This window comes from Pantherophis guttatus, chromosome 11 (genome assembly GCF_059756535.1).
Source record: "Pantherophis guttatus breed Tessera chromosome 11, ASM5975653v1, whole genome shotgun sequence".
Lineage (NCBI taxonomy): Eukaryota > Metazoa > Chordata > Lepidosauria > Squamata > Colubridae > Pantherophis > Pantherophis guttatus.
In genome coordinates, this window is record NC_142073.1 from 15,157,360 (window position 1) to 15,183,336 (window position 25,977).

General features: G+C 39.6%; 1 protein-coding gene across 14 annotated transcripts in view; it reads left to right on the plus strand.

The window, feature by feature from the left end:
- CDH8 (cadherin 8) overlaps positions 1-25,977 on the plus strand; it is a 256,394-nt gene that overhangs the window by 206,741 nt on the left and 23,676 nt on the right. For 12 of the 14 annotated variants that reach the window (XM_087877214.1, XM_087877207.1, XM_087877210.1 and 9 more), the window contains 2 exons: positions 12,132-12,253; positions 22,698-22,815. The exons of the other annotated variants lie outside the window; for them this stretch is intronic. In XM_087877214.1, the coding sequence (XP_087733340.1) occupies positions 12,132-12,253; positions 22,698-22,815 (240 nt within the window). The remainder of the gene's footprint in view (positions 1-12,131; positions 12,254-22,697; positions 22,816-25,977) is intronic. 14 annotated transcript variants of the gene reach the window in all.

The following is a 25,977-nucleotide window of genomic DNA, read 5'->3' on the forward strand; positions in this document are numbered from 1 at the left end:
ATCTTGGATTATTCTTTCCCCCCTTAATGCAATTTTTAATCAACCATTTCAAAATATGCTTCACTTTTGGATATTGTCCGAAAGCTGCTTTTTCCAAAAGGCAAGTGGAGTTTCTTGGTGTTTTCTTTGAAAACATTTCACTTCTCATTTAAGAAGTTCATAAAAGACTTAGATGAGGGAATAGAAGGGGAATTTACCAAATTTGCAGATGATACTAAACTGACAGGAATACCTAACACCCTAGAACATAGGCTCAAGATCAGTGGTAAAATGTAAAATTTGTTACTACCAGTTCTGTGGGCGTGGCTTGGTGGAGAGGTAATGTGACTGGGTGGGCGTGGTCAACATTTTTTTTTTTTTTACTTTTAAAAGCATTTTTTCTACAACCTCTTTGGCTGAAGAGGTTGCAAAAAAAAAAAAGCTTTTAAAAGCCTCTGATGATCAGGCAACTCAGCTGGGATCATCAGAGGCTTTTAAAAGCATTTTTTTCTACAGTCTCTTTGGCCAAAGAGGTTGTAGAAAAAATGCTTTTAAAAGCCTCTGACGATCCCAGCTGAGCTGTGCGATTGTCAGAGGCTTTTTCTTTTTACTTTTAAAAGCATTATTTTGGGGGGGGGTGGCAGTGATTTTTGCTACCGGTTCTCCAAACCACCACCCACCATCGCTACCCGATTGGGCGATCCAGTCCAAACCGGGAGCATTTCACCCCTGCTCAAGATCCAGATGGATCTTGACAGACTTGAACACTGGGCCCTATCTAACAAAATGAAATTCAATGTAGAGAAAAGCAAAGTCTTACACTTAGGTAAGAAAAACCAAAAGCAGACATATAAAGTGTGGGAAACCAGGCTTCATAGCAATAACTGTGAGAGGGATCTTGGAGTCTTAGTGGACAACCAGCTAAATATGAGCCAGCAGTGTGGAGCAGCAGCCAAAAAAGTCAATGCAACCTAAATTGCATTAACAGAGGGATACAATGAAGATCAAGTGAGGTACTAATACCACTCTATAAAGCCTTAGTAAGACCACACCCAGAGTACTGCATCCAATTTTGGTCACCATCTTATAAATAAATGTTGAGACTCTAGAAAAAGTGCAGAGAAGAGCAACCAGGATGATTAGGGGACTGGAGACTAAAACATGAATAACAGTTACATGAACTAGGCATGGCTAGTCTAGTGAAGAGAAGGACCAGGGGAGAAATGATAGGAGTGTTCAATATTTGAGGGGCTGCCACAGAGAGGAAGGGGTCAAGCTAAAGCACCTGAAGGCCAGACAAGGAATAATGGATGGAAACTGACCCAGGAGATATTCAACCTAGAAATGAAGAGGAACTTTATGACAGTGAGAACAATCAACCAATGGAACAGAAGTTGCCTTCGGAAGTTATGAGAGCTTCATCACTTGAGACTTTCAAGAAAAGATTGGACTGACATTTGTCAGAAATTGTGTAGGGTCTCCTATACAATTTGAGCGGGGGGTTGGACTAGATGACCTATAAGATCCCTTCCAACTCTGTTAAGAAGGAAGAGCTTCTCCTTCCAGATTTTTGTGATATAAATCTTCACTTCTCTTGGGTATCATAACCAATGCACATTTGATAAAAAGCTCTCTATCTATGCCACATGCCAACAGGCAAATCACTTAAGGAATATTAACTACCCAGAGAACTGAAAAGGTTCCAGTCACTTAGCATCTTCTGATAAGGATGGCAGAGAAGTTTTCTTCAAACCCTGGAATTTCAGCAGTGGTCAGAATCAATCTAAGAAATGTGAATCTGAGTTGATCCAAGCACTTCTGTTTTTGCAGATACGAGATTCTTTATCCAGCTAGTAGCGTTTGTGCATGCAGTAACCGCCATCTGAGTCAGCAGGATAGATGTATATAAAAGCAGGAATATTAACCTTCACTGAGAAACCTCTCATTTCTCTTGACTGAACTACTTAAAATTTGCAGTAGCTTCTTTGATTTGATGTATCTCCAGTGTAGAAAGTTAGCACCCACCCTTTTCCTAGAAGAATGAAATATTCTAGGAAATATTAAAAAGGCAGAATATTGTATTTCCCTAAAGGAGAAACATGCTCTTCAGGCGTGGTAATCACTTACTTTCGCTACCGGTTCTCAAATGTGAGTGCGTGTGCCACCTCCACGCATGCACAGAGCGTTAAAAATGAGATGTGATGATGTCCGGGCAGGTGGGCGGAGACTCCTGTAGCCGCTGCTACCAATTCGCCCGAACCGGATAGAACCAACTGAATATCACCACTGATGCTCTTGGAAAGCAGCCCTCACCTTTGTTAATAGCCCCAGCAGGACTGGACCAGCCTATCTACAAGACAATTAGACCTTCAGCTCCAGGGTGATGGGATTAAGATATGACCCTCCAGGACATAATAGGAGCCTGGATAGCTCAACAGACTAAAAAGCCTGTTATTAACATTCAGCTGTCTGCAATTATTGCAAGTTCGAATCTCATCAGGCTCAAGGTTGACTCAGCTTTCCATCCTTTCTAAGGTAGGTAAATTGAGGACCCAGTTTGTGCTGGCAATAAGATGACTTTGTATAAAATATACAAAAGTATGAAGGCTATTGCTTAACGCATTGTAAGCTGCCCTGAGTCTCCGGAGAAGGGCGGCATATAAATCTAATTTAAAAAAAAAATCTAACAGCAGAGCTCACCACATGGCACAACCAAGCCCCTTCATTGCATCACCCAGCAAGGTTCAACCAAACTTATCTCAGACAACCTCAGCTATGACCCCTGCATAGCCCCCTGGGAGTCTGACAACCAATAAAATATATTTCTTGCACAGGAACAGGAAGCTCAAGGGCAAGGCCCAAGAGAGGGTATAAATACCTCTCTCTCTCTCTCCACTCCATGTGGTCAGCTGCCCAAGACTCAAACCCATGTGGTCCTGTCCATCAATAAACCATCTTTCCAATCAGCCTCCATGTTTCCACTGTCTTTCTCCCCACTTGGAACTGAACCAGATGGATATTTTTTCCAACAACAGGAAGCTGTATATGAATTACTACTTTGTGTCAGCTTTGGAAGCCATATTAGGCCAGAAGCTTCCATGCTGCCACCTTCTCCTGAGTGGGAAAGTAGGAGGGAGGGGATTTAGTAGAGGGGTTGTCTTTAGACATAATAGCATTCTTCCTGTCGGTCAAGGTCAGGCCGATCCTGCATCTGGAGAAGGAGTGGTTGGAATGCTGTCTCGAGACGGGACGGTGGTTGATTGGAGCATGTGATTGACTGAGGAGTGAAGGGATGTTTTTGGGGGTTTTGATTTACTGATAGAAAACCTGGACCTCTCAGATTCGGGTTTTCCCAGATGTGCCAGTTTACCTATTCTAGTAAATAGAAAAATGCTTGCTTCAGAGTCTTTACGTGGAGTTGGGATTTTTTTTTCTGGAATGCTGACACTTTGCCTTACATGCACTGGACTTCATATCTGGTGAGGAAACTTCAGACTGGACCTGATAGATTTTTTTTTAAAAAAAAAGACGCTTCAGCATTGATGTGATCATAAATCTTAAATTCTTTGTGACTCAGGAAATGAAGAATGAAAATCCACCTTTGGCTGTGTATCTCCAGATCACCTATTGATCCCCCACATAGTAAACGACCTTGGCAGATATATGTCACCTCATGAAGGTGAATCAAGAAAAACTCGGAGAGTCACTAATCAGACTTGTAGATTGCTCGGCTGCCACTGTTTATAGATTTTCAGCGGCTTGTCCTTTGAAAGCTATCCAAAATCATTTACACTGGAGGCAGTGTGCCCACTGAGCGCTTATTAAATGAAGTAGGTGTTAAATGTCAGAAATGCAATAACCATTCTTTTAAATTCCACCTTATTCCAGTCCCAAATGAGGTCTGTATTTGTGCAATTTAAATACAATTCCAGTATTCAGATAGGTTACAATTTGACCACAAATGCAGTTAGATATTCAGTTTTGGGTGAATATGCATAGGATTGATTTCATGTGTAGCTAGTTATAATCAAACTCCGGGATGTATAGGAGTGAAAAACTGATTTTGCTCCTTTCCTCTGTTTTGACAATTTCACTGTGACTTCTATTTCATTCTTTGTGCATTCTGAAACCAGTAGCACAATCTCTAGAACACTAGTTTTCAGTATTTTTAGATTTGCAGTCTTTTTAGTTTTTACAAAAGTCAAGTTTTCAGCTCTGTAATTTTTCAACACTTCGCATTCATTGCCTTTTCCAATCACCCTTTGCATTACCAAAGCCCAGTTATGCATGAAAACACAGCTGCCCTCCTGCAAAAGACACTTGTAGAAATATACAAGTTTTTCACTCTATACAAATGCGGTTCTGTGCATTATTAAAACAGCATAAGAAAGAGACGTTGATGGATAAACCCTGTCCGTATATCTAGTCTTGTATTGTTTTCTTGTATAAATGAGAAGAAGGATAATAGGGGTGTTAAGTTCACCGAAGAAGCAAATAAACATAGGAAATTCTGAATGCAGAGTGCTTTTCCTAAGGCACATATGATTTATCTATTTTTATGTTTTTTTTTAAAGACAATAATGTTGTCCCTAAAGACAGTTTATCATTGTTAGTAAACTCTGCCGCAACCACATACTATAAAGAAAGGTATCTTCTGAAACAATCAAAAATAGTAACCTAGACCACTTGTGACAATACTCCAGAAGCTGTTTGCCATTGTCTGTTTCTCTTGTTTTACCTTAAAATGAGAGTGGAAATGAACAGGCAAACAAGGATAGTGCTTAAAATACCATATAAGATACATTGCCAAGCAGTCTTAACCCCACCATCCGTTCAAGGACATACAGTTCCAGTTCAGACATGTTATTCTGACCTAGGCTTCCCCAGCAGCATAAAGCCAAGTCCTCATCCCGATAAACCCCTTTTATTTAATTTTCAGTGAATTCCTCCCCAGCAAAGTCTTTCCTCTCCCACGGTCTTTCAAGATAGTTCACAATTACCGACTTTATCAGGTTTGGAGAGTGGCCAGGCCGATACCTTTCAGATGCCGCAATACTTGGCAAGAATGCAGGAATGAACTAATTGTCTCCTGCAAACTCCACTCCCCTTTCGCTCCTCTTTTATTCCTTCTGGGAGGGGGCCATTCATCATCCACCTGTGGCCTTACTCCCAAGTCGACCCTTGTCCTTTAGCTGTTTCCTTCATCTGGCAACTCTGTGCTTGCGCACACTGGGAACAGGCTCCAGCTGTTCGTCTGCCTCACTGATGTCTAACTCCAAAGGCAGCTGATAACTGGCATGCGGCCCTGGCCCCCTCTCTGCCTCCGATGCAGAGACCTCATCACAGCCTTCCCCAGACTCCAGGACTGGCCCATGTTCCTCCCCAACCTCCTCACTGTCTGAATCTGCTGCCAGATCTGCAGCACTGGGCACTGGTGGGCCACAACAGGTGTCAAGACTGCAACTTCTATTCAAAGGGCAAAAGCAGCATTGTGTAATTGCAATACAAGCACTTTCATAGGTGTGTGTGATGTTGGATGTAGTTTCAATGGTGGTGGAGATGGTGGTGAACAGCTGCTTTCATTAATTGCTCATATTTCTCTCTCTCTCTCTCACACACACACACACACACACACATTCACTCACTCTCTCTCTCTGTGTGTGTGTGTGTAGCAGTGTTGACAGGAGGTGGTGTTGACTCCTGGTAACTGTCTGAACAAGTCTATGCAGTTTTCTTAGCAAGTTCTTCAGAGTGCCTTGCCATTACTTTCTTCTACAGCTCAGAGAAAGTGACTGGCCCAGTGCCACCCAGTTGACTAGATCTCATAGACTCCCATTTCTAGCCTGGTGCATTAACCACTACACCAGACTGGTTCTCAGAATGTATTTCTCTTAACACCAAGCTATTCAAAACTGGGAGTGTGTAAGCTTTCCCTGTCTTCTTCCCTCTACATTGTGCAATGTTATATCAGATATCAAAGACAACAATTGAGAGAAGCAGGAGGAAGGAGATGAAAAAGACTAAAACAATACAGAGTAAAAACAAATGGTTGGGAAACAGGTTATCTTGATACGTTATACAACTAGATGCAATCTTAATCAATGTGAGCCACATGAATATAAATGTGAAAGCTCTGCAAACTTTGGGTTGGGGAGAATTATGATATGAAGCCAAATAAATAAACATAATTAAATTTTGTTTGTTTTCAGCACTTTGAGTTTAATAAAATCAAGTCTTGCCCATATCCTCTTGCCTTGATTGATTTAATGTGGTATAGAAACAGTCCCTACTCACAGCCACATGCCCTAGTCACTTTCTGTCTTGATTATTGCAACACGCCCTACATGGGGCTGCCCTTGAACAGCATCCGGAAGCTCTGGTTGGTGTAAAATGCAGCGGCCCGCATGGTTTTGTGCAGACTTCGGTGTGCACATGTATCACCTCTCCTGTGGGAGCTGCATTGGTTGCCAATTTGCTTCTGGGTTCAATTCAAGGTGCTGGTTGTCACCTTTAAAGCCCTTCATGGCTTGGGACCAGATTATCTGAGGGACCGTCTCTTGCCAGTCACCCATCAGAGCGGGGCGGCAGGGAATGTTGCAGATCCCATCCCTGAGGGAGATACACCTGGCGGGACCCAGAAGAAGGGCCTTCTCCGTGGTGGCTCCCTCTCTCTGGAACATCATTCCCCCAGAGATTAGAATGGCCCCCCACTCTAATATGCTTCCAGAAGGCACTGAAGACCTGGTTCTGCCAGTGGGCCTGGGGAACCCAGAGCGGGATGGAGCCCATTAAATGGCTCGTGTGATCTGCTGTCAGGGGGCGGGAGGTGGGGGTGATTTTGTTATTTTGTACTATATTAATTCATTTGATTCTTTGTGTTAGTTTTTATTGTTTTAAATGTGGTTTTATATTCTGTAAGATGCCTTGAGTTGCCATGGGCAAATAGGCGGCAATATAAATTCAATAAATAAGTAAGTAAGTAAGTAAGTAAATAGTAGCATTTGCTTTTGAAGTTCCAGAACAGAACAATAACAAAAACTAATCCTCACTGTTCTCCAGGCAATGTAAAAGGGGGTAAGAGTATCCTCTTCAGGCTTGTATAAATCAATGGAAAGAAAGTTGCTTGTCAAGGATGGGCCCAAATGAAATAGGCCCAAGGGATGGCCCACTCTTGGGAGCCAGAAATACAACCACGAGTGACTGGGGTCTCTGATCACAGAGAGAAATATGGAATCAGTTCCCAGGAGTATGGAATGAAAATTGCTGGAAGGGATGAGATGGAAGCTGGTGATATCCTATGTAAGTGCAGGGGTGGAATGTGGAGACTGAAAGTGTAAGCGTTCCATACAGTGGCATCCTTCTTGTATAGTGGAGAGTCCAGAATGGACTGTGGAGTTGAGGGTGAAGAGATAGGGCAATCTGCCATTCCAATCTGGACATGGATCTAAGTACCATCTGGGCTTATTTATTATTTATTTATTTATTTATTTATTTATTATTTAAATTTCTATACCGCCCTTCTCCAGAATAGGACTCAGGGCGGTGATTTTTAATTTGATTTATATGCCGCCCTTCTCCGAAGACTCAGGGCGGCTTACAATGTGCTCAGCAATAGCTTATTCAGTTTATTGCAGCCATAGTCCAGTACAAGCAGAGTATTCTGTAAATTAATGAATGAACAAACAAACAAATGAATGAATGTACTATAGAATAGAAAGGAATAACAGAGGTGGAAGGGACCTTGGAGGTCTTCTAGTCCAACCCCCTGCCCAGGCAGGAAACCCTGCACCACTTCAAACAAATGGTTATCCAACCTCTTCTTAAAAATTTGTAGTTCTATATTAATGGATGATCAAATAAAGTTTAAGGCAGAGTTAAAATATGTGTGTAAAACAACCTAATTGATATCTAGAGGGTCTAGGAGGCAGCCTGCATTAAAGTACCAGTATGATGTAAATACTAAAATTCTATTAAATGTGATAAATTACAACAAAGTAATAATAACTAACACGTAAGTGAATTGTAATAACATAGAATACATTGAAGAAAATTGGCCCACCAGGGTTTGATGAAACTTCCATGCTGTTGCACAAAACCTCCTAGTTATATACTGTATGCTGCTACCTGGGTTGCAATGATAACAATGGCTTAGACTGCTTAACAAAATACCATATTTTTTGGAGTATAAGACTCACCTTCCCCCCCCAAAAAAAGGGGTGAAAATTTAGGTGCGTCTTATACACCAAATGTAGCCTCGGCCATCCAAAATTGCTGAGAGGCAGAGGCAGATTTCTTTTTCTTCTTTTCTTCACCAAAAAAGTTAGGTGCGTCTTATACTCCGGTGCGTCTTATACTCCGAAAAATACGGTAACAGAGTTGAAGGCCCTCTCGTTCAACCCCCTGCTCAAGCAGAAAATCCTATACCCTTTCAGACACATGGTTGTCCAATCTCTTCTTAAAAGGAGTTCTTGCTGTAAGAGCAATCCAGGATTTTGTATTAAATATCGTGTTGTAGCTGTCAGTTTAATTATATAGTATACCGTAGGTTCTATTGCTGCTGGGCACTGCCAAAGGAGGTGGTATTGCACAAGGCTGAGGGTGACCTATTGAATTTTTGCTGCTTGTCCATCGGCTGTAGAGGCTGATTTACATAATGCCAATGCAGCTAGGTAGCATGATGAGGATACAGATCAGGAATGGTATAAAAAGTTTGTTGTTCTCCTGAAGGACCCTATAGGTCAGTGATGGCTAACCTTTTTCTAATCGTGTGCCAAAAGCATGGGGGAATGTCACATGCACGCATGCCCACACCCATAATTAAATGTGCCCCACCCCCCCTGTGCATGCACGCACGACCCCCCTGTGCTCCCCCCGCTTTTGGCATGCAATGGCACAGTGGGCCCAGTAGGCTTTCTTGGATTGGCCCAGAGGCTTTCTTGGAGCCTGGGGAGGGCAAAAACAGCCTTCCCCACCCCATCCCCCCGGAGGTCCTCCAGAGGCTGGAAAGGGCCCGTTTGCTGGTGGGACTGGAAGTAAGGAAACAGGCCATTTCTGGCCTCCGGAGGACCTCCGGGGGTGGAGGCCATTTTCACCCTCCCCAGGCTCCTAGAAAGCTTCTGGAGCCTGGGGAGAGTGAAAAATGGGTTTTCCCCACCCCCCACCCCAGAGGCCCTCTGGAGCCTGTTTCCCAATTTCCAGAGGGCCTGGAATGCCCAAAAATTAGCTGGAACTGAGCTGGGGCAATGCTCGCACATGCCCACCGATATGGCTCTGTGTGCCACCTTGTTTATCTGGGAGTGTGTAGATGAAAACCTCTCTGCTATCATCCAAGTTATTACCCCATGCAGCACTCTCCTTTTCATTCTTACTTATCAGTCCAATTATTTTATCTAAGTGCTAACATGATGGGCTAGCTCCATTCTTCGATTATTGAGGATCTAAATATTCACCTCACAGTACCACTCACTATATCACGTTTGTTCAGATGCTGTACAATACAAAATTCTAACACATGTGACATGAGAAGACAGCTTGGCATTAACGAGGTTTAGATAGGACTAATCCATCATGGACGTTTTCTTCATTTACATTCTTATTTGTTGATGTTTAAAAACTGTATTCCTTCCTTCAAAACCAGGTTTTCATTTTTTTTTTTCCAGGAGTAGCTCATGACGTACTAAACCATATATAAATATATATTAAAAAGTTCCTGATACAAATGCACAATTAAATATCCTAATTAAAATACATGGCACAACCTTTGCAAGCAAGACCTAGAGTAGTTGAGAAGTTTCTAAGCAGTATGCATGCTTAAAATTAGTTCATGCATTGATTAAACTGTCCGAGAAAAATAAAATAAATTTAACTAACACCAAAAAGACAATCAGCTCAACTCTGAATATAAATCAGGGGTGACATTAACAAATCAGAAGGCTAGCATTGAAAGGACTAGTTCTAGGTAGCATCTTACAACTTCTCATCATGGGAGGACAGTCAGTGTAGTGTTTCTGATGATCTTCCACTCTGAAATTAAAAAATAATAATTGTATTTCATGAACAAAACTTAGACTTAGATCCTCCCATGCTAGGTAACATATCAGGCAGCAATGACTCAAATTTTCATGAGCAAAAGGAACAAACAAATTAAAAAAAATCAATTTTCAGCTGTTTCTTAAGCAATCATCTTGGTGTGTCCATCTTGACAATTTCTGCACTCAATAAGTTTTTCTCTGGTGAGTTTAGCAAATTATATAGATTGTTTAATGAATCATTTTCCAGTTTCTAAGAAAAATAACTGTAGGTTTCATGTTTGTGGTTCAGATGAAAGACAAACATTTGGGACCAGCCACAAGAGGCATAAATAATTTCTTCAGAAGCTTATCTAATTAATTGCATTTCAGTATAACCTCTCTAAAATTTGAACTGCCATTGTTCTGTTAATTTAGATAAAAGGAAATCTTGAGTGCTTAAATCTGACACTTGGCACTGAAAATTCAATGCTCTGTGTGTGTGTGTGTGTTTGAGCATATTTGTGATGTTCTGAATGTTCAGCTTGCATGTAACCGAATCTCACCCTGATAAAAATTTACATTATTTTTTTCGTGTTCGATGTAGACCATATATCGGTGAATGACAAAGTGATTCTCACTGTTGTTCTTTATATAGTTTCTGGCAGCTAGTAAGCAATTGACATCAGTGGTGAAATTCAATTTTTTTTACTACCAGTTCTGTGGGTGTGGCTTGGTGGGCGTGGTGTGGCTTGGTGGGCGTGGCAGGGGAAGGATACTGCAAAATCTCCATTCCCTCCCCACTCCTGGGGGAAGGATACTGCAAAATCCCCATATCCATCCCACTCCTGGGGGAAGGATATTGCAAAATCTCCATTCCCTCCCCACTCTGAGGCCAGCCAGAGGTGGCATTTGCCGGTTCTCCGAACTACTCAAAATTTCCTCTACTGGTTCTCCAGAACCTGTCAGAACCTGCTGGATTTCACCCCTGGTTGACATACTGACAAAGGCTGGCTGGTTTATTCTTATGGAATTGCACAACACAGCCTTAACTTGCACCCAAATATGTGGAGCAAATGTATATCACTCTATTTTATCTTCAGCAAAATGTCACCTTCAAAGCCTGATTTTTCAAATGACCCCAAATGTTATTTATAAACAACAATAATAAACTAAAACAAACTGATTAGGTGGTCTCTGTTTTGAAACTTAACTGTATGAAACAAAACAGGAGATATATGTAAGTGAATACACATAGGAACCAGGAAATGAATTAAGAAAAGTATGATAAATTGTAGTTATAAATGTGAGCCAGACTTTTGCCCCTTCTTTGCATAATTTTCATGAGTTCAAAAGCCTACTTCTGTATCAAATAAATCAACCCGAGAATATTCTGACTACCTTGAATAAGTAGGAGATATTCTTTGTCCTTTTCTTTTTAATGATTCCCCTCGACTTCTATTATTTATACTATCCATGTTTTAGAACCCTTCTGATGGATTTTTTTAACCCTTCTCTCTCTCTCTCCCTTTCTCTCTCTCTCTCTCTCTCCCTTTCTCTCTCTCCCCTCTCTCTCCCTTTCTCTCTCCCCCTCTCCCCCTCTCCCTTTCTCTCTCTCTCCCTCTCTCTACCCTCTTCTCCCTCCCTCCCACCTTTCCTTTTCCCCTTTCCTTTTCACTAAATTGAAATAATAGACGTGCAGTCGGGTTGGTTTCTAGAGTAAAACGAGAAAGATAAGAATGAAAATAAATCTTGGTTGCTTACAGCCTCTCTTCCTCCATGCACAATGCCCTTTATCAATAAAACAACGCAAACTTCATCAGGAAGAAGTCATCTACCAATTTAATCCAGGATCTTCATCAACCTAATCTCCAGCAAAAGCTGTTTTCAGTAGTGATTTATTTGCTCTCTCTCTTTCTCTCTCTTTGTTAAATGCTAGCCTTTTCTTTATCGTCATTTCCTTCTCCCTCCAATTTGGAATCAATCAGCCCAATTATTAGAACTAGAAAAGGTTCATTGAGCTTTCAGCACCAAAAAAAAAAAAAAAAAGTATATCTACCTTGGGTAGATGGTATGAAGTGTGCTTACCTTTCTCTTTTCTTTTTTCTTTTTGTCCTCCCCTCTGCTGTGTTTTTCTTCTCTTAGGAAATCCTAGTCAAATATCTCGAGTACCTGTTGCTATCAAAGTTCTTGATGTAAATGACAACGCTCCAGAACTTGTATCCGGGAATGAAGCCTATTTATGCGAAAATGGAAAAACTGGAAAAGTAAATATGCCTTGGTTCTCCACCCTCTCTCTCTCTCTCTCTCTCTCTCTCTCTCTCTCTCTCTCTCTCTCTCTCTCTCTCTCTCTCTCTCCCCCTCCCTCCCTCCCTCCCTCCCTCCCTCCCTCCCTCTCTCTCTATCTCTCATCTCTTGATTGCCTGTCTGTTGAACTGGTGTGATGTGAAACTGGCCGTATTCCATTCAAAATTATCCTCTATTTAGTAACAGCAAGACTTGACCATTTGTGTCACTCAACGGTATAGAGAGCCAATGTGAAATACCTATGGGGATTCTCAGTCATCCAGGCCATGGTTGCTGAAAAGTTGCTTTTTTCAAAAGGCAACTGGACTTTCTTTGTTTTTCCTTGAAGATGTTTCACTTCTCAAGCTTCTTCAGTTCTGACATAACTTCTGAACTGTAGAAGTTTCTTGGTTGAGAAGCGAAACTTCTTCAAGGAAAAACAAGGAAAGTCCAGTTTTGAAAAAGCACCTTTGGGCCAATGTGGAAGAGTGTATGGTTAAAAGGTATGGACCTGAGGATCTTGGACTTGAGAAATCCAAGGTTCATCCTTCAATCAGGAAAGCTGAGCAGGGTGACTTTAGTTCCCTACCCTATCCCACAGAGGACTTGTGAAAAGCTTGGGGAAGTGATTACTCTATAAGCCATCTAAAGATCCTAGAGCCATGATGGCAAACCTATAGCAAGTGTGCCACAGGTGGCACGCAGTGCCCCCTCTGTAGGCGTGAGCCATCGCCCCAGTTCGTCTCCGCCGCCCATGCATGCGCGCCTCCCTCAGGCCAGCTTGTCGTCGGGCCTGTGCTGCATATGCAGGGAGGGCATGCAGGGGGGCACGTGGGCATGGGGTGGGGCACATGCATGCACTCACATTGCATTTTGGGGGTACGGGCCCGCACGCAAATGTGCTTGCTTGTTTTGGGCACTCGGTCCAGAAAAGATTAGCCACCACTGTCCTAGAGGAAAGCCAGAATATAAATCTAATAAATAAACTCTATAACCCTTTTCCCATCTTGGAATTCTCTGGTGTGTTAGATTCCTAATCCCATCACTTTAAGACTGCCACTGCCTTGGAATGATAGAAGTTCATGTTCAACATAAGTGATAGAGAAAATTGTCCTTTCCAGATGAGTTGTTTGATCAGATGGCCCTGCAAACACTCACCAAATGTCTATAGTGACCATCATTCAGGAAGACCCATAATGCTGGAGTGTGTTGAATGATATAATACACCCTTATCTCCTAGAAAGTGACACAGGACAAATAATTTTATAATCCACGGGTGACAGCAATCCACAGCTTTCTATGTACCTGATTTACTTTTGAGCAGTGACATTTTAATTTAAATAAACAGCAACTGACAGCATGTCACTTAAATTGTTAATCCAACTAATTTTATGCCTTGTGGGGTTTGGCATTAAAATCACCATTTACCAAAACAGCTTGCCTGATAATAGACTCTGAATTTCCAGGCAGTTAAAACAAACAAACAACTACTACACTGAATAATAAGAGTAGTGAAACATGGCTTCCACATTTGATCTGAATTATATAATGATGGGCCCCCTTTTTTTTATCCCTGTGATATCTTTCCTTCCTTCCTTCCTTCCTTCCTTCCTTCCTTCCTTCCTTCCTTCCTTCCTTCCTTCCTTCCTTCCTTCCTTCCTTCCGATAGTATACTTTTTGAGGTGACGGAGGCAGGGAATGAAACCTTACTATTATTTTACATTCTTCCTAACATTAGGCTAGATAGGTACAAATACTGTTATTTCCTACAAAAAACAACAACAACAATGCAAATACCCCTGCCAATGATCTTGCATGTATTTAGAAAGTAAGAAAGATAAAGCAAGAAACCTCCTTCAATCAGAACTTAACATTTAGCACAATTGTCTATGGAAATTCTCAATCATTCAGGTCATGGTTGTCCCAAAGATTCTTTTCAAAAAGCAACTACACTTTCTTGGGGTTTTTCCTTGAAAGCCTTTTGCTTCTCATCCAAGAAGCTTCTTCAGAACTCTTCTTCTGCACTCACATTCATGTCAGAAATACCAAGGTGCTGCAGGGTTGAAAGGATTAGCCGATGACATCACCATTGCCCAGGGAATGCCACGTTGGGAGCTCCTTTCATGTTCCTTTTAATGTGCCTATGGAAGTGGTACCTATTTATCTACTCGCGTTGGCATGCTTTCATACTGCTAGGCTAGCAGGAGTTGGAGCGAATGAGGAGAGCTCACCCCAGCACACAGCAGCACTTGGGTCTCAAACACAGGCTTGGAGATTGTCAACTCCGTGTTCTAATCAGGTGAGCCACCACACTTTTCTTTCAGAACTGAAGAAGCTTCTTGGATGAAAAACAAAATATTTTCAAGGAAAACAATCAAGAAAGTCCAGTTGCCTTTTGAAAAAATGACTTTGGGACAATCTAGCATAATTCTTTTTTTAAAATTTCCTATTTAACATGCCTTATCTGAGCCATAGTGGCGCGGTGGTTAGAAGGCTACTTCTGCTGCCTGCCAGATGCCTTCAATTTGGTACTTCGGATCTCACCAGGCTCAAGGTTGACTCAGCCTTCCGTCCTTCTGAGGTGGGTAAAATGAGGACCCAGATTGCTGGGAGCAATATGCTGACTCTGTAAACCGCTTAGAGAGGGCTGTAAAGCACTATGAAGCGATATATAAGTCTAAGTGCTATTGCTAAGTGCTATCTGGGAGAAATCATCATTGGTTGATCTTTCATTTCACTCTGAATGATCGAGGAAGTGCTTGAGCTTCCTAGTTACCCCAAAATGAGGATTTTTCAAAGAATTATCTTTAGCATGGGAAGAAATACTGTAAGTGAGAAGAATCAGTGATTGATTGCTGCCCTATTAGGGCAAGCAGCCAATCCCATTCCAATCCCCCTCCCTGATCATACTTTCTGATTAGAAACCTACAATAAATTGTGGTGTTTTGTCTGTTAAACTGCTAAAAAGACTCTGTCCAAGGACATACTTGGTGAGCTGCATTAGGATGGAATATTTGTGATGGTTCTAACTCAGGGATGGGTTCCACTTACCTCCGCTACCAGTTTGCAATGGGAGCGTGCACATGCTCAGAAGCTTCTGCACATGTTCAGATCGTTCATGTTGATGTCCAGGCAGGTGGGCGGAGCCTCCCGCTGCCATTACTACCGGTTTGCAAGAACTGGACCGAAACGGGAGCAACCCACCACTGTTCTAACTTCTTCAACAGTTAGAAGTAATGGTAATATGATATTGACAAACAATGCATCTTACCAGTAAAAGATGATATATGTAACTCAGGATTGAACTAGGGGTCTTTGCTGCTCTCTGAGCTTGGTTGTTTTCCTGAAGATGTTTCATTACCCAACAAGGTAACATCATTAATACTAGAAGGGAATGGGGAGTGAGCAAACCCCATTCCGTTCTAGCACTGATGACATTACCTAATTGGGTAATAAAATGTCTGCAAGAAAATTGCCTAGCTCAGCAAGCACCAAGGACCCCTGCAAGAAATAGATTTGGAAGGAAGGAAATAACTTCAATTGGCGATGATAGGCTGAGAATTTCAGTGTATAATTTTATGTGGCATAATGAAAGGAAAACATAGCTGAGAGAAGAAGGCAGAGTTGCTGAAGGAAGGGCATGTATCAGTGGTGGGTTTCTACCAGTTCTACCTGCTGCTACCAGTTCGGGAGAACTGGTAGCAGTAGCGGCAGATGGCTCCGCCCACCCACCCAGACATCATCACGGAAGCTCTGTGCATGCGTGCACTCACATTTGTGAACTGGTAGATATATACTACTGGCAGACTAAGATAGACTAGGGCTTAGGCTAGGGCTTCCCAAAACTTTTACTTCATGATCCATTACATACATCAGAAAATACTTTTATTTAAACATACCCATTGTAATTGGATTTGGATGACATGCATTGATACTCAAAAAAACTCTTTTACCCAATTTGGGGTAATTTATCCAGGTCTGAGAAGCACTGCCTTAGGCTAAAAAGTAAAAGTGAATCTCTTAGAAGAAATGAATGAAAAAAGCAGATGGAGGTGGATGGAAACCAAAAAGAAAATCACACAACTTCTTAGGATAGAACACATCTTGGTAAACCACTTAATATTTAATTATACATACCAATTTCAATAAATCTCAGAACATCTATGTTGGCTTTACAAGGCGAGAATCCCTTCTTAACCCGTCTCATGAATTAAAATGACAACACTGATAAACTGAAACTACCAACCTAAAGTTGAAATTATGCAAATTCAGTATTTAAAAAAATCCAACTTCCATGTGAAAGAAGTAAAAACGTTGAACTTTCTAACCTATCTCTTCTTCACTGTAATTAACCCTGCCCTCTTTTGCAGTTTTCCTGCTGCTCTTTTGGATCGTTTTAAGAAAAAAAAATAAAAAAAGAATTTGGAAATAGCAGGTCACGATTACTATAATCTAGCAAACCAGGATGCGACCATTTAAGTTTCAGCCTTATGAATCATGAATCTAAGCTATACGTAACTGGGATTCGATACTGAAGAATAATTCAGAATCACGCGAGTTTTTTAGGAGTATGAATAAGGGCTTTTTAAAAAATAAAATTGTCAATTTGGTATGTAGCTATACCCAACAAAGTACCCTTGGAAAATACCTATTCAATTATAGGTGCTTTCCTTTGCTCTAAATCTGAATTCCCCAGGTTCTTTGAAGTTAAATCTCTATCGTATAACACAGAGGTCTTCAAACTTTGCATAGCATAGCTGGCTGGAGAATTCTGGGAGTTGAAGTCCACAAGTCTTAAAGCTGCAAAGTTTGGGGACCCCTGGTATAAGATGAAGGACAAATGCACTCACCGAATACATTTATGCATTTGCAGGCTAATTTACAGCTAAGTTAAACTGAGTTTGAATCACCTCAAGGGAGCTGATTACATCTCAACCTCTTAAAAAACCTGATTTGCAGTCTGTAAATATATGGAGTAAACTATCTGATGCAGTTCATTTCTCCATGTGTTCTATTTTGAATCCTGCTATAATTGAGAATGGCAACAACGGCTGCCAGTGATAGGAATGAATACATTAAAAACTGTTGATACACAACATTGCAAGATAAATTCTTTATGCTTTTATTCCAAATTTGTAACAGTTGACTGCTCAACTCGAATCTGCTGAAAAAGCATATTGCGTTGCATTGGGTGTTCTTTACGCAATTTTGCAGACTTAGGTGCCCCCTTCCCATCTTTGTTTTTACTCACCAGTCTAATATTAATTAATGTAATTAGTCACCAGTTGGAAAACGAAACTCCTACAGAAGAGTCATCATACCCATCATCTGAATAGGGAGAGAAATTGGACTGAGCTGAGAATATCCTTTATTCGAGACCACTCACTTGTATAAAATATCATTTCTTATCTCCTAAGGCATTGTACTCTATCCCAACTCAATTCTGTCTTAAAGGATGTCAAATAATATGTATTATGGCACTCCTTTAAACTGGGGGGAGCCTGCTTGATATATAATATTTTTATCTCACAATAAAGGAGAAGATGAGTTCTACACATGCTCATTCTGATGTCTAGAGATTCATTTATTCTTTATTAAGCTTATATTTATGCCACCCATCTTGCTGTTGTAGCGAGCCTTGGTAGCTTACAGAAGGACAAATACAGATCCTCTAATCTCCTTTTCTGTTAGTTGCTACATGAGATTTTTTAAAATTAGTTTATAATATAAAATACAAAAAAAGATAATAGGAAAATAGGAAAGGTAAAAGGAAAGGAAAAGGGGGAAAAGAAAGAAAAGGTACCGAGTTCCAACTCCCTTTGATACAGTAGAATAAGATAATAGCATCAAACCTATTATTGCTTTTGCATAATAGTATAAACTAGCCATTTCTATAACAACAAAACTATCTAATCAGTAAAACCCAAAATCAAAGTTTTCATTTCCCCCCACTCCACCCCCCACCCCCCCACCCCAGAATCCTGGAAGTTTCTTCTGGAAGTCCAGAAGTGGTTTCCAAGTAGAAACAAAAGTAATTGTGTTTTTTTTTTCCCTTTCTTTAATCAAAGCAGTCAATTTAGCCATCTCTGTTAGCTCCATCACCTTTGCAGCTATTCATCCATTGTGGGAAACAAAACGTAGTTGCTATATCAGATTTTGACTGGAACAACTCTTACAATTCAGCAAGAATGTAAACATTTTGCTTTTGAGTAGGGTTTGACTTCCCCAAAATGGGTGGTAGAGGAACAAGGAATTGAGCGAATTGAGCGAGACTCAAGCCCAAATTTTCAGTTTACATTAAATTTTAAGTGCAGTAACTATGGTTATTTCTGATTTATTCCCTTTTTCATTTAGCTAATTCAATTTGGAGGCAATATTAAGAGGTGCTCTCACTGCTGCAAAAAGATGATGGTGTAAATTCTCCTGATCAGGCTAGCAGATCCTCAGTTCTATACTAAAGTATAAATCTTTAAAAAATAATTATGTATTATTTGATCTTGAACCAATTGCTGGCTTCTTCACTTGTCCAACTCTCCTTCCACCCATTCCATGCCCTCTTCTCAAGCTTAACATTGCTTCTTCTCATCTACCCTCTTCTATATGTTGGCTGGTGGTGGGAATGCCCAAATTCTGATGGGTAATCTAATTCAAACACAGAAGAAGATTACTTACCACATTGTCACTAGTCAATTACGCTGGTCTTTTTGAAAATGCTACTTTAGGAGACATAAATCAGAAGAGTATCTAGAACAGAAACAGATACCAACCATGTAAACCTCTACAAATTAACGAAAGAAAGAAAAATGTAAATCCATTCTCTGAAAACTGAAAATAGAAGCTGCATTGTTATTTAAAGGGATGTTTTGTTTTGTTTTGTTTTGCTTTGCTTTTTAGGAAAATATAACTCACAATGTGACATTGGTTAAATCCATTAAGATTTAAATATTTCCCTGTGTGAGAGAATATACTGCAAAGAAAAGACCATTGTCAGTACAGAAATTAATCCAATGCTGGAATTTGCCTTGAAATTTCTGAAAATAAATTGCCCCACCCTACCCCATGAAAGAGACTTCAGTACTTGTACCTTCTTTTCAAAATACTTGAAAATGTCTTTTGAATTTCTCATTGAAAGCTTAGAACTTATTTATGCCTTGGAACTGGGGGAAGACGCTACAGAAATTGTGTTGTTTTTCTGTTCCATAATTTTTCACCATTATGATACCTGCGTTTGCCCACACTTAGTGATACAATGCGTCATATTGGGGGTGGATGAGCATCTCAACTACATTTTGAATCACTTTTGAAATTCTGACATGTGAAGGACATTTTGTAGGTTCATCTAGTTCTTCTTCTTCAGGAAAAAAACTTATTCAGAAAAACATATTCAGTCTTTCTGTTTTGCAAATGTTTTGCAAAAGAAAAGAGAGGATTCTCAAGGATAGAGGTATTATTGCATTTATTTAAGTATCTGGCCTACCTTTTCATATATGATTATCTCTGTACAATAAAAGCAACTGTGGCCTAGTACTGTCTGTGCACTCACTAGGCATTTTGATCAAGGAACAATCCACAGCCAATGGGATTCCATCCTTAGAAATGATAAAATATGGGGTTTTGTAAAGGGACACCAGAGACGTTTTGCTCATGCCTTCATTAAAGCAAAGCTTCCCCTGGATTGGGGTGGGAATGGAGATTTTGCAGTATCCTTCCCCTCCACGCCTGCCAAGACACACCCACCAAGCCACACCCACAGAACCGATAGTAAAAAATTTTGAAACCTACCACTGCTCTGATCCATAGATGTATCTCAGGGATGTAGGATAAAACAAAAATATCTCCCAAAGGTGAAAAGAAGAGTTCTACCTCATGGCTTTAGGGCTTCAATATAAACCCCCAAATACAATCAGAAGTTCATCCTCCTTGTCCCCACAGAAAGATTCATAGCTATCATCAGGATGAGTGGGAAGTGGAAAACAAGGCAGGTTGAGTGTCTGTGGAGATTTTCAGATCATCCAGGTCATAGTTGTCTTCTAGGTCCTTTTTCCAAAAGGCAAATGGACAGGGTTTTTTTTCTTGGAGAAAGAAGAAAAACACGTTTCGCTTTTCATCCGAAAAACTTCTATCGGTTCTGTGCAGGCTATGAAGTAATCAGAACTAATCCCTCCTTCGCTCCATCATCCTGCCAGAACCGATGAAGCTTCTTACATATTGCTGGATGAAAAGCAAAAAATGTTCTCCTTCCTCCTCAAGGAACTGGGTATGTCTAGTTTGATGAAAAGAAGGACTAGAGGAGACATGATAGCAGTGTTCCAATATCTCAGGGGCTGCCCCAAAAACGTGGAGTCAAGCTATTCTCCAAAGTAGCTGAGGGCAGGACAAGAAGCAATGGGTGGAAACTAATCAAAGAGAGAAGTAACTTAGAACTAAGGAGAAATTTCCTGACAGTTAGAACAATTAATCAGTGGAACCACTTGCCTCCAGAAGTTGTGGATGCTCCAACATTGGAAATTTTAAGAAGATGTTGGATAACCATTTGTCTGAAGTGGTGTAGGGTTTCCTGCCTAAGCAGGGGGTTGGACTAGAAGACCTCCAAGGTCCCTTCCAACTCTGTTATTCTATTCTATTGTAAAAAGCAATCCAGTTACCTTTTGAAAAAAAGCACCTTTGTGACAAGGCAGGTTGAGGAATGCCACAGGCAGATCATGAGAAGCTTTCTGAGTGTTGAATTGTGAGTCTGTCCAGACTCCCAATAAACTCACCATGACACAAATTTTAAATCAGTCTTGGTACAGAGCTAAGTGAATTTCTTCCTGTCCTTCCCAACATTAGAGAACACTAAAAAGGGGAAATAAGATCTCCTTGAAGTTGGGGAAAACATATTCAGGTTCATCTTGTGGACAATCTGGAGGGAAACCAATTTTCTTCCACTTTCACAAGTTATATGTGAGTTAGAAAAATCCCAGGATGTTTTTGATATATTTCTGTTTTGTATTCCACTAGAGTTATTAAAAATAATTTTGTTCTGTTTTTTTAAAAATTCTCTGTCATTATTTTTATCTGCCCCATGAACCAAATTAGCATTGCAGTAACAATGTAATATTGTTACTGATTCCCAAACTTTTTCTTCAAAAAGATCGCTAGACAGAGATCTGCGGGCCCGTAAATATTGATCATATATTGATCAGACAATAAGTCAGCTATTGGGCATGTAGCATCTAAGGTACTAATGCATATGTGAACCTCATAAAACAGAAGCTTCTATATGTCTTTACATGGCCCAAATAACATGAAATCAACTAAAGTTTGGTTTTCTCACCTAAATGATTTACAGACTTTGGATAAGAATGACAAAAGCTTGCAATTCAGTAATCTTGTTAGATTTTGTTATCTACAATTCCTAAGAAACCAAAATAAAACCAAGATAAAATGCAGTTAAAAATCTAACGACAGCTAAAATAAGTGTTCAACAATGAAATGATATAATATAGTTTCAATTTTTCTATATCTGGAATAGGTTCATATCAAGAAACATTATGCTTAACAAACAGAATTATACTTACTGGTATACCCAAGTCATATTTTTGTTTGTTTTGTTTTATTTTCCCTTTCTGTATGTTATTGTACATGGTTGCAAAGTGGGCATGACAAATTTAACTATACTGGAAAACACACAATCATCTTTGCTCTTTATGTTTTTGCTGATCAATACGCAATTGGATTAAAGGGTTGCCAGGGTGAAATTTAGCCTATGATGTAGACACACAATGTATATATATGTAGACACTAAAACTGCAAGTTAAATATTCACAAAAGTATAATGGGTGGGAAGTGTATATTCCTCACTTTTCTGTCCTAATTTAGCATGGACAAAAAAAATGGATAAATGCTTTGTTTCTGACCAGAAAGAGAGAACTAGAGAACTTAACTAAATATATTCTAACATGCAACATAATATAGCTCAAATTACACATCCTAAGGATAGTCTTAAAAACACTTTAAGAAGTTCTATTTATATCAAAAGGAATTACTTTGAAGTCAACTGAGAACCATTTAAATCCATAGGATAATTAAGCATTTGCATGTCTTTTGCCCCTGAAATCAAGACCAATTAGTATCACTATTTCCCTGTCTCCATCATTCTCCAAAGCTTGGAAAAATAACACCTTAGAGAAAAAAATTTATCCCGAAAAGAACTATTGTGACTCTCCCATATTAAGATTTAACACATTTTCTTAGGAAAAAAAATCCTCTGATCCCGAAGATAATGTTATATGCTTTGAAAGTTAATAAGAGAAAGTTCTGACATCAGAGGAGATAAATTGTCTTGTATTCCTCTTACTGTACACAAATTTTGGTCAGTTTCTAGCTAGTATTATGGTGAACATTTCAGATTTACATGTAAATATGTTTGGTTTTCTGCTTTAGGTCATTCATACCATGAGAGTAATTGACAAGGATGATCCCAAAAATGGACACTATTTTGTTTATAACCTTCCATCTGAAATGGCCAACAACCCTAATTTTACAATTAAGGAAAATGAAGGTAATTTTTTTTATTTATACCCCATCTTTAATAATAATATTATTAATGATAATATGGGGAAAAGTTGGAAGTTGTATCTTTTACTGTGTTCATGGCTTCGTTTTGCTAATATTCTTAATGTCCTTCTCTGTTTTACCATGAACATTTGCCTTTAATTTTTATGACACGGTCAATGTTTGTTTTCAAGATATCTAGATGAGATGAAATAGATAGATGATAGATAGATAGATAGATGTGTGTGTGTGTAAGAGAGAGATAGAGAGAATTAGACATAGACATAGAGAAATATAAAGATATCTAGATGAGATAGATAGATAGATAGATAGATAGATAGATAGATAGATAGATAGAAAGATAGATGTATGTGTGTAAGAGAGAGAGAGAGAGAATTAGACAGACATAGAGAAATATAAAGATATCTAGATGAGATAGATAGATAGATAGATAGATAGATAGATAGATAGATGTGTGTGTATGAGAGAGAGAGAGAGAATTAGACATAGACATAGAGAAATATAAAGATATCTAGATGAGATAGATAGATAGATGTGTGTCTGTATAAGAGAGAGATAGAGAGAATTAGACATAGACATAGAGAAATATAAAGATATCTAGATGAGATAGATAGATAGATAGATAGATAGATAGATAGATAGATAGAAAGAAAGAAAGAAAGAAAGATGTATGTGTGTAAGAGAGAGAGAGAGAATTAGACAGACATAGAGAAATATAAAGATATCTAGATGAGATAGATGATAGATAGATAGATAGATAGATAGATAGATAGATAGATAGATAGATAGATGTGTGTGTATGAGAGAGAGAGAGAGAATTAGACAGACATAGAGAAATATAAAGATATCTAGATGAGATAGATAGATAGATGTGTGTGTGTATAAGAGAGAGATAGAGAGAATTAGACATAGACATAGAGAAATATAAAGATATCTAGATGAGATAGATAGATAGATGATAGATAGATGTGTGTGTGTAAGAGAGAGATAGAGAGAGAGAATTAGACAGAGAAATATAGAGATATAAAGATATGTATGATACATTGGATTACAGCAGATTATAGACACAATGATTATTTCACTTAGCAAAATATTTCAGGCGATTTTTATATTGTAGTACATTTGTTGCTCTTTTTGATATAACAGTGATTATTTGTATACATTATGGTATATTTCTTCACGGGCAAAGCAATATTGACTTCACATTTAACAAGGAGTGAAATTATTTCCAGTTGTACATTTTGCTGCTGTCCTACGGTACGCTCCTTCTGAATTCCGACTTAACGATGATAAACATCAATTTCAGAATCACAGCAGTTTTCTGAGGTTTCTGTTTTGATTTATTTGCCTCTTCCAACCTTCAGTAGGTTACTACATACGTTTAAAGAAATGAAACTGGAGCTAAGATAAAGTTTCTGGATAGATTCTTTTTCTTAGATGCGTTTTTGTATACTTCTGGAACTATTTGCAAAATAGTTTGCAATAATAATAATAATAATAATAATAATAATAATAATAATAATAATAAACCACCTTACTCGGAACAGCTTACATCCTCCTATGATACCTTAACAGTTCCTAGGTCCTTGGTTAGGACTCGAGCTGCTGAGCTATTAACCAGCCTCAAAGGCTGTGAATCTCACTAAAGATTAAATAATAATAATAATAATAATAATAATAATAATAATAATAATAATGGAAATGGCCAGATAGAATTGCAAACCAAACTGAAAAGCCTTTTTGAAACCATAATTTATTCAAGATTTGAAAAGACATTAAAATGTCTCCTACTAATAAAGGAGAATATTTGTAGCTCAGGGTTGACATGAGGGATCCTTGGTGTTTTCTGAGCTTGCTTGTTTTCTTGCAGATATTCCATTACCCAAACTAGGTAGCATCATCAGTGCTAATAAGGAGTGCTGTTTGTTGTCAGTTTATATTCTAGTGCCGTGATGGTGAACCTATCGCACGCATGCCAGAGATGGCACGCAGAGATGGCCGTCACCCCAGGTCAGACCTCTGTGGTGTTTCTTTCGTGAGTTTCTGTTTTCCTGCAAACAACGAAAAAGAAGCTCACAAAAGAAAAAGATCTTACGTCTTGCCGTGCTGCCAGTGTTGGGATGCCCCACCTCCTGCCGGCCAGCTGATCTTCAGGTCTCTGCTGCATGTGTGCACGTGCGTTGCATGCATTCGCACATCTCCACGTGTTCACCCACACCTTTCCGTTTGGGCATGCACACGTGCGCAGTTTGGGCACTTGGGGTCTAAAAGGTTCGCCGTCACTGTTCTAGTGGCTTGCCTGTCTAGTGGCTTGCTTGTCCCCTAATGATAAATTTATTCTCAGGCTCATCCTCTGTTAATAACAACATCAGGCTTGGGGTAGGGAAGAGAACTGTAGTTATGTATTCAAAAATTTTAACTGCTATTCACAATCGATGGTTTTCACTAATGGCCATGTCAAAGAAGGAGATGGAGATTTTAAAGTTATATCAATAGCCTAGAGTTTGTTGACTATGAATCACAGTGTGATAGAACTGTGTAGTAATGTACTTTTAGTCTGCAGAACCATCCTTTTGAAGTCCTCGGAATACTGGGGATTCTTGGGAATACTTGGGAACATCTAGAATGTTGCGGATGATTTTGGATACTATGCTTTAGTAACAAATTATTGCAGTTTCATAAAGAATCTACTTGTTGTGACCTAGGCCTACTGAGTCATGACAAGACACAATTAGTCCCAAATAAACCTCTTTTATTGTAACAGCTGAGAATTACCTTCATTCCCAGCTGAGTCCCAATTAGTTGCAAAACAAGTCCTTCGGAAGAAGTCCTTTGGGATAATCACTAACCTTTATCTTCTTTGACACCCTGCCAAAGGACTTTCTTGGCAAAGCCCCATGAAGATCAGAAACAAACAAGAGACGCCGACTGGAAAAAGAGTTAGCAACGTTGCTTTCCTGAAAAATGGCCCAAGTGCCTTTGTTTCTCTTTTAAGCCTTATGGGAGGGGCCAATCATCTCCTGGCCTTACTCCCAAGTCATCCCTTTTTCTTTAGCTGCTCTTGCCTTCTGGCAACTCTGCATATGCGTGCACTAGGAACAGGCTCCTCCTGTTCCTCTGCCTCTCTGCAGTCCGACTCTGGGAGCTC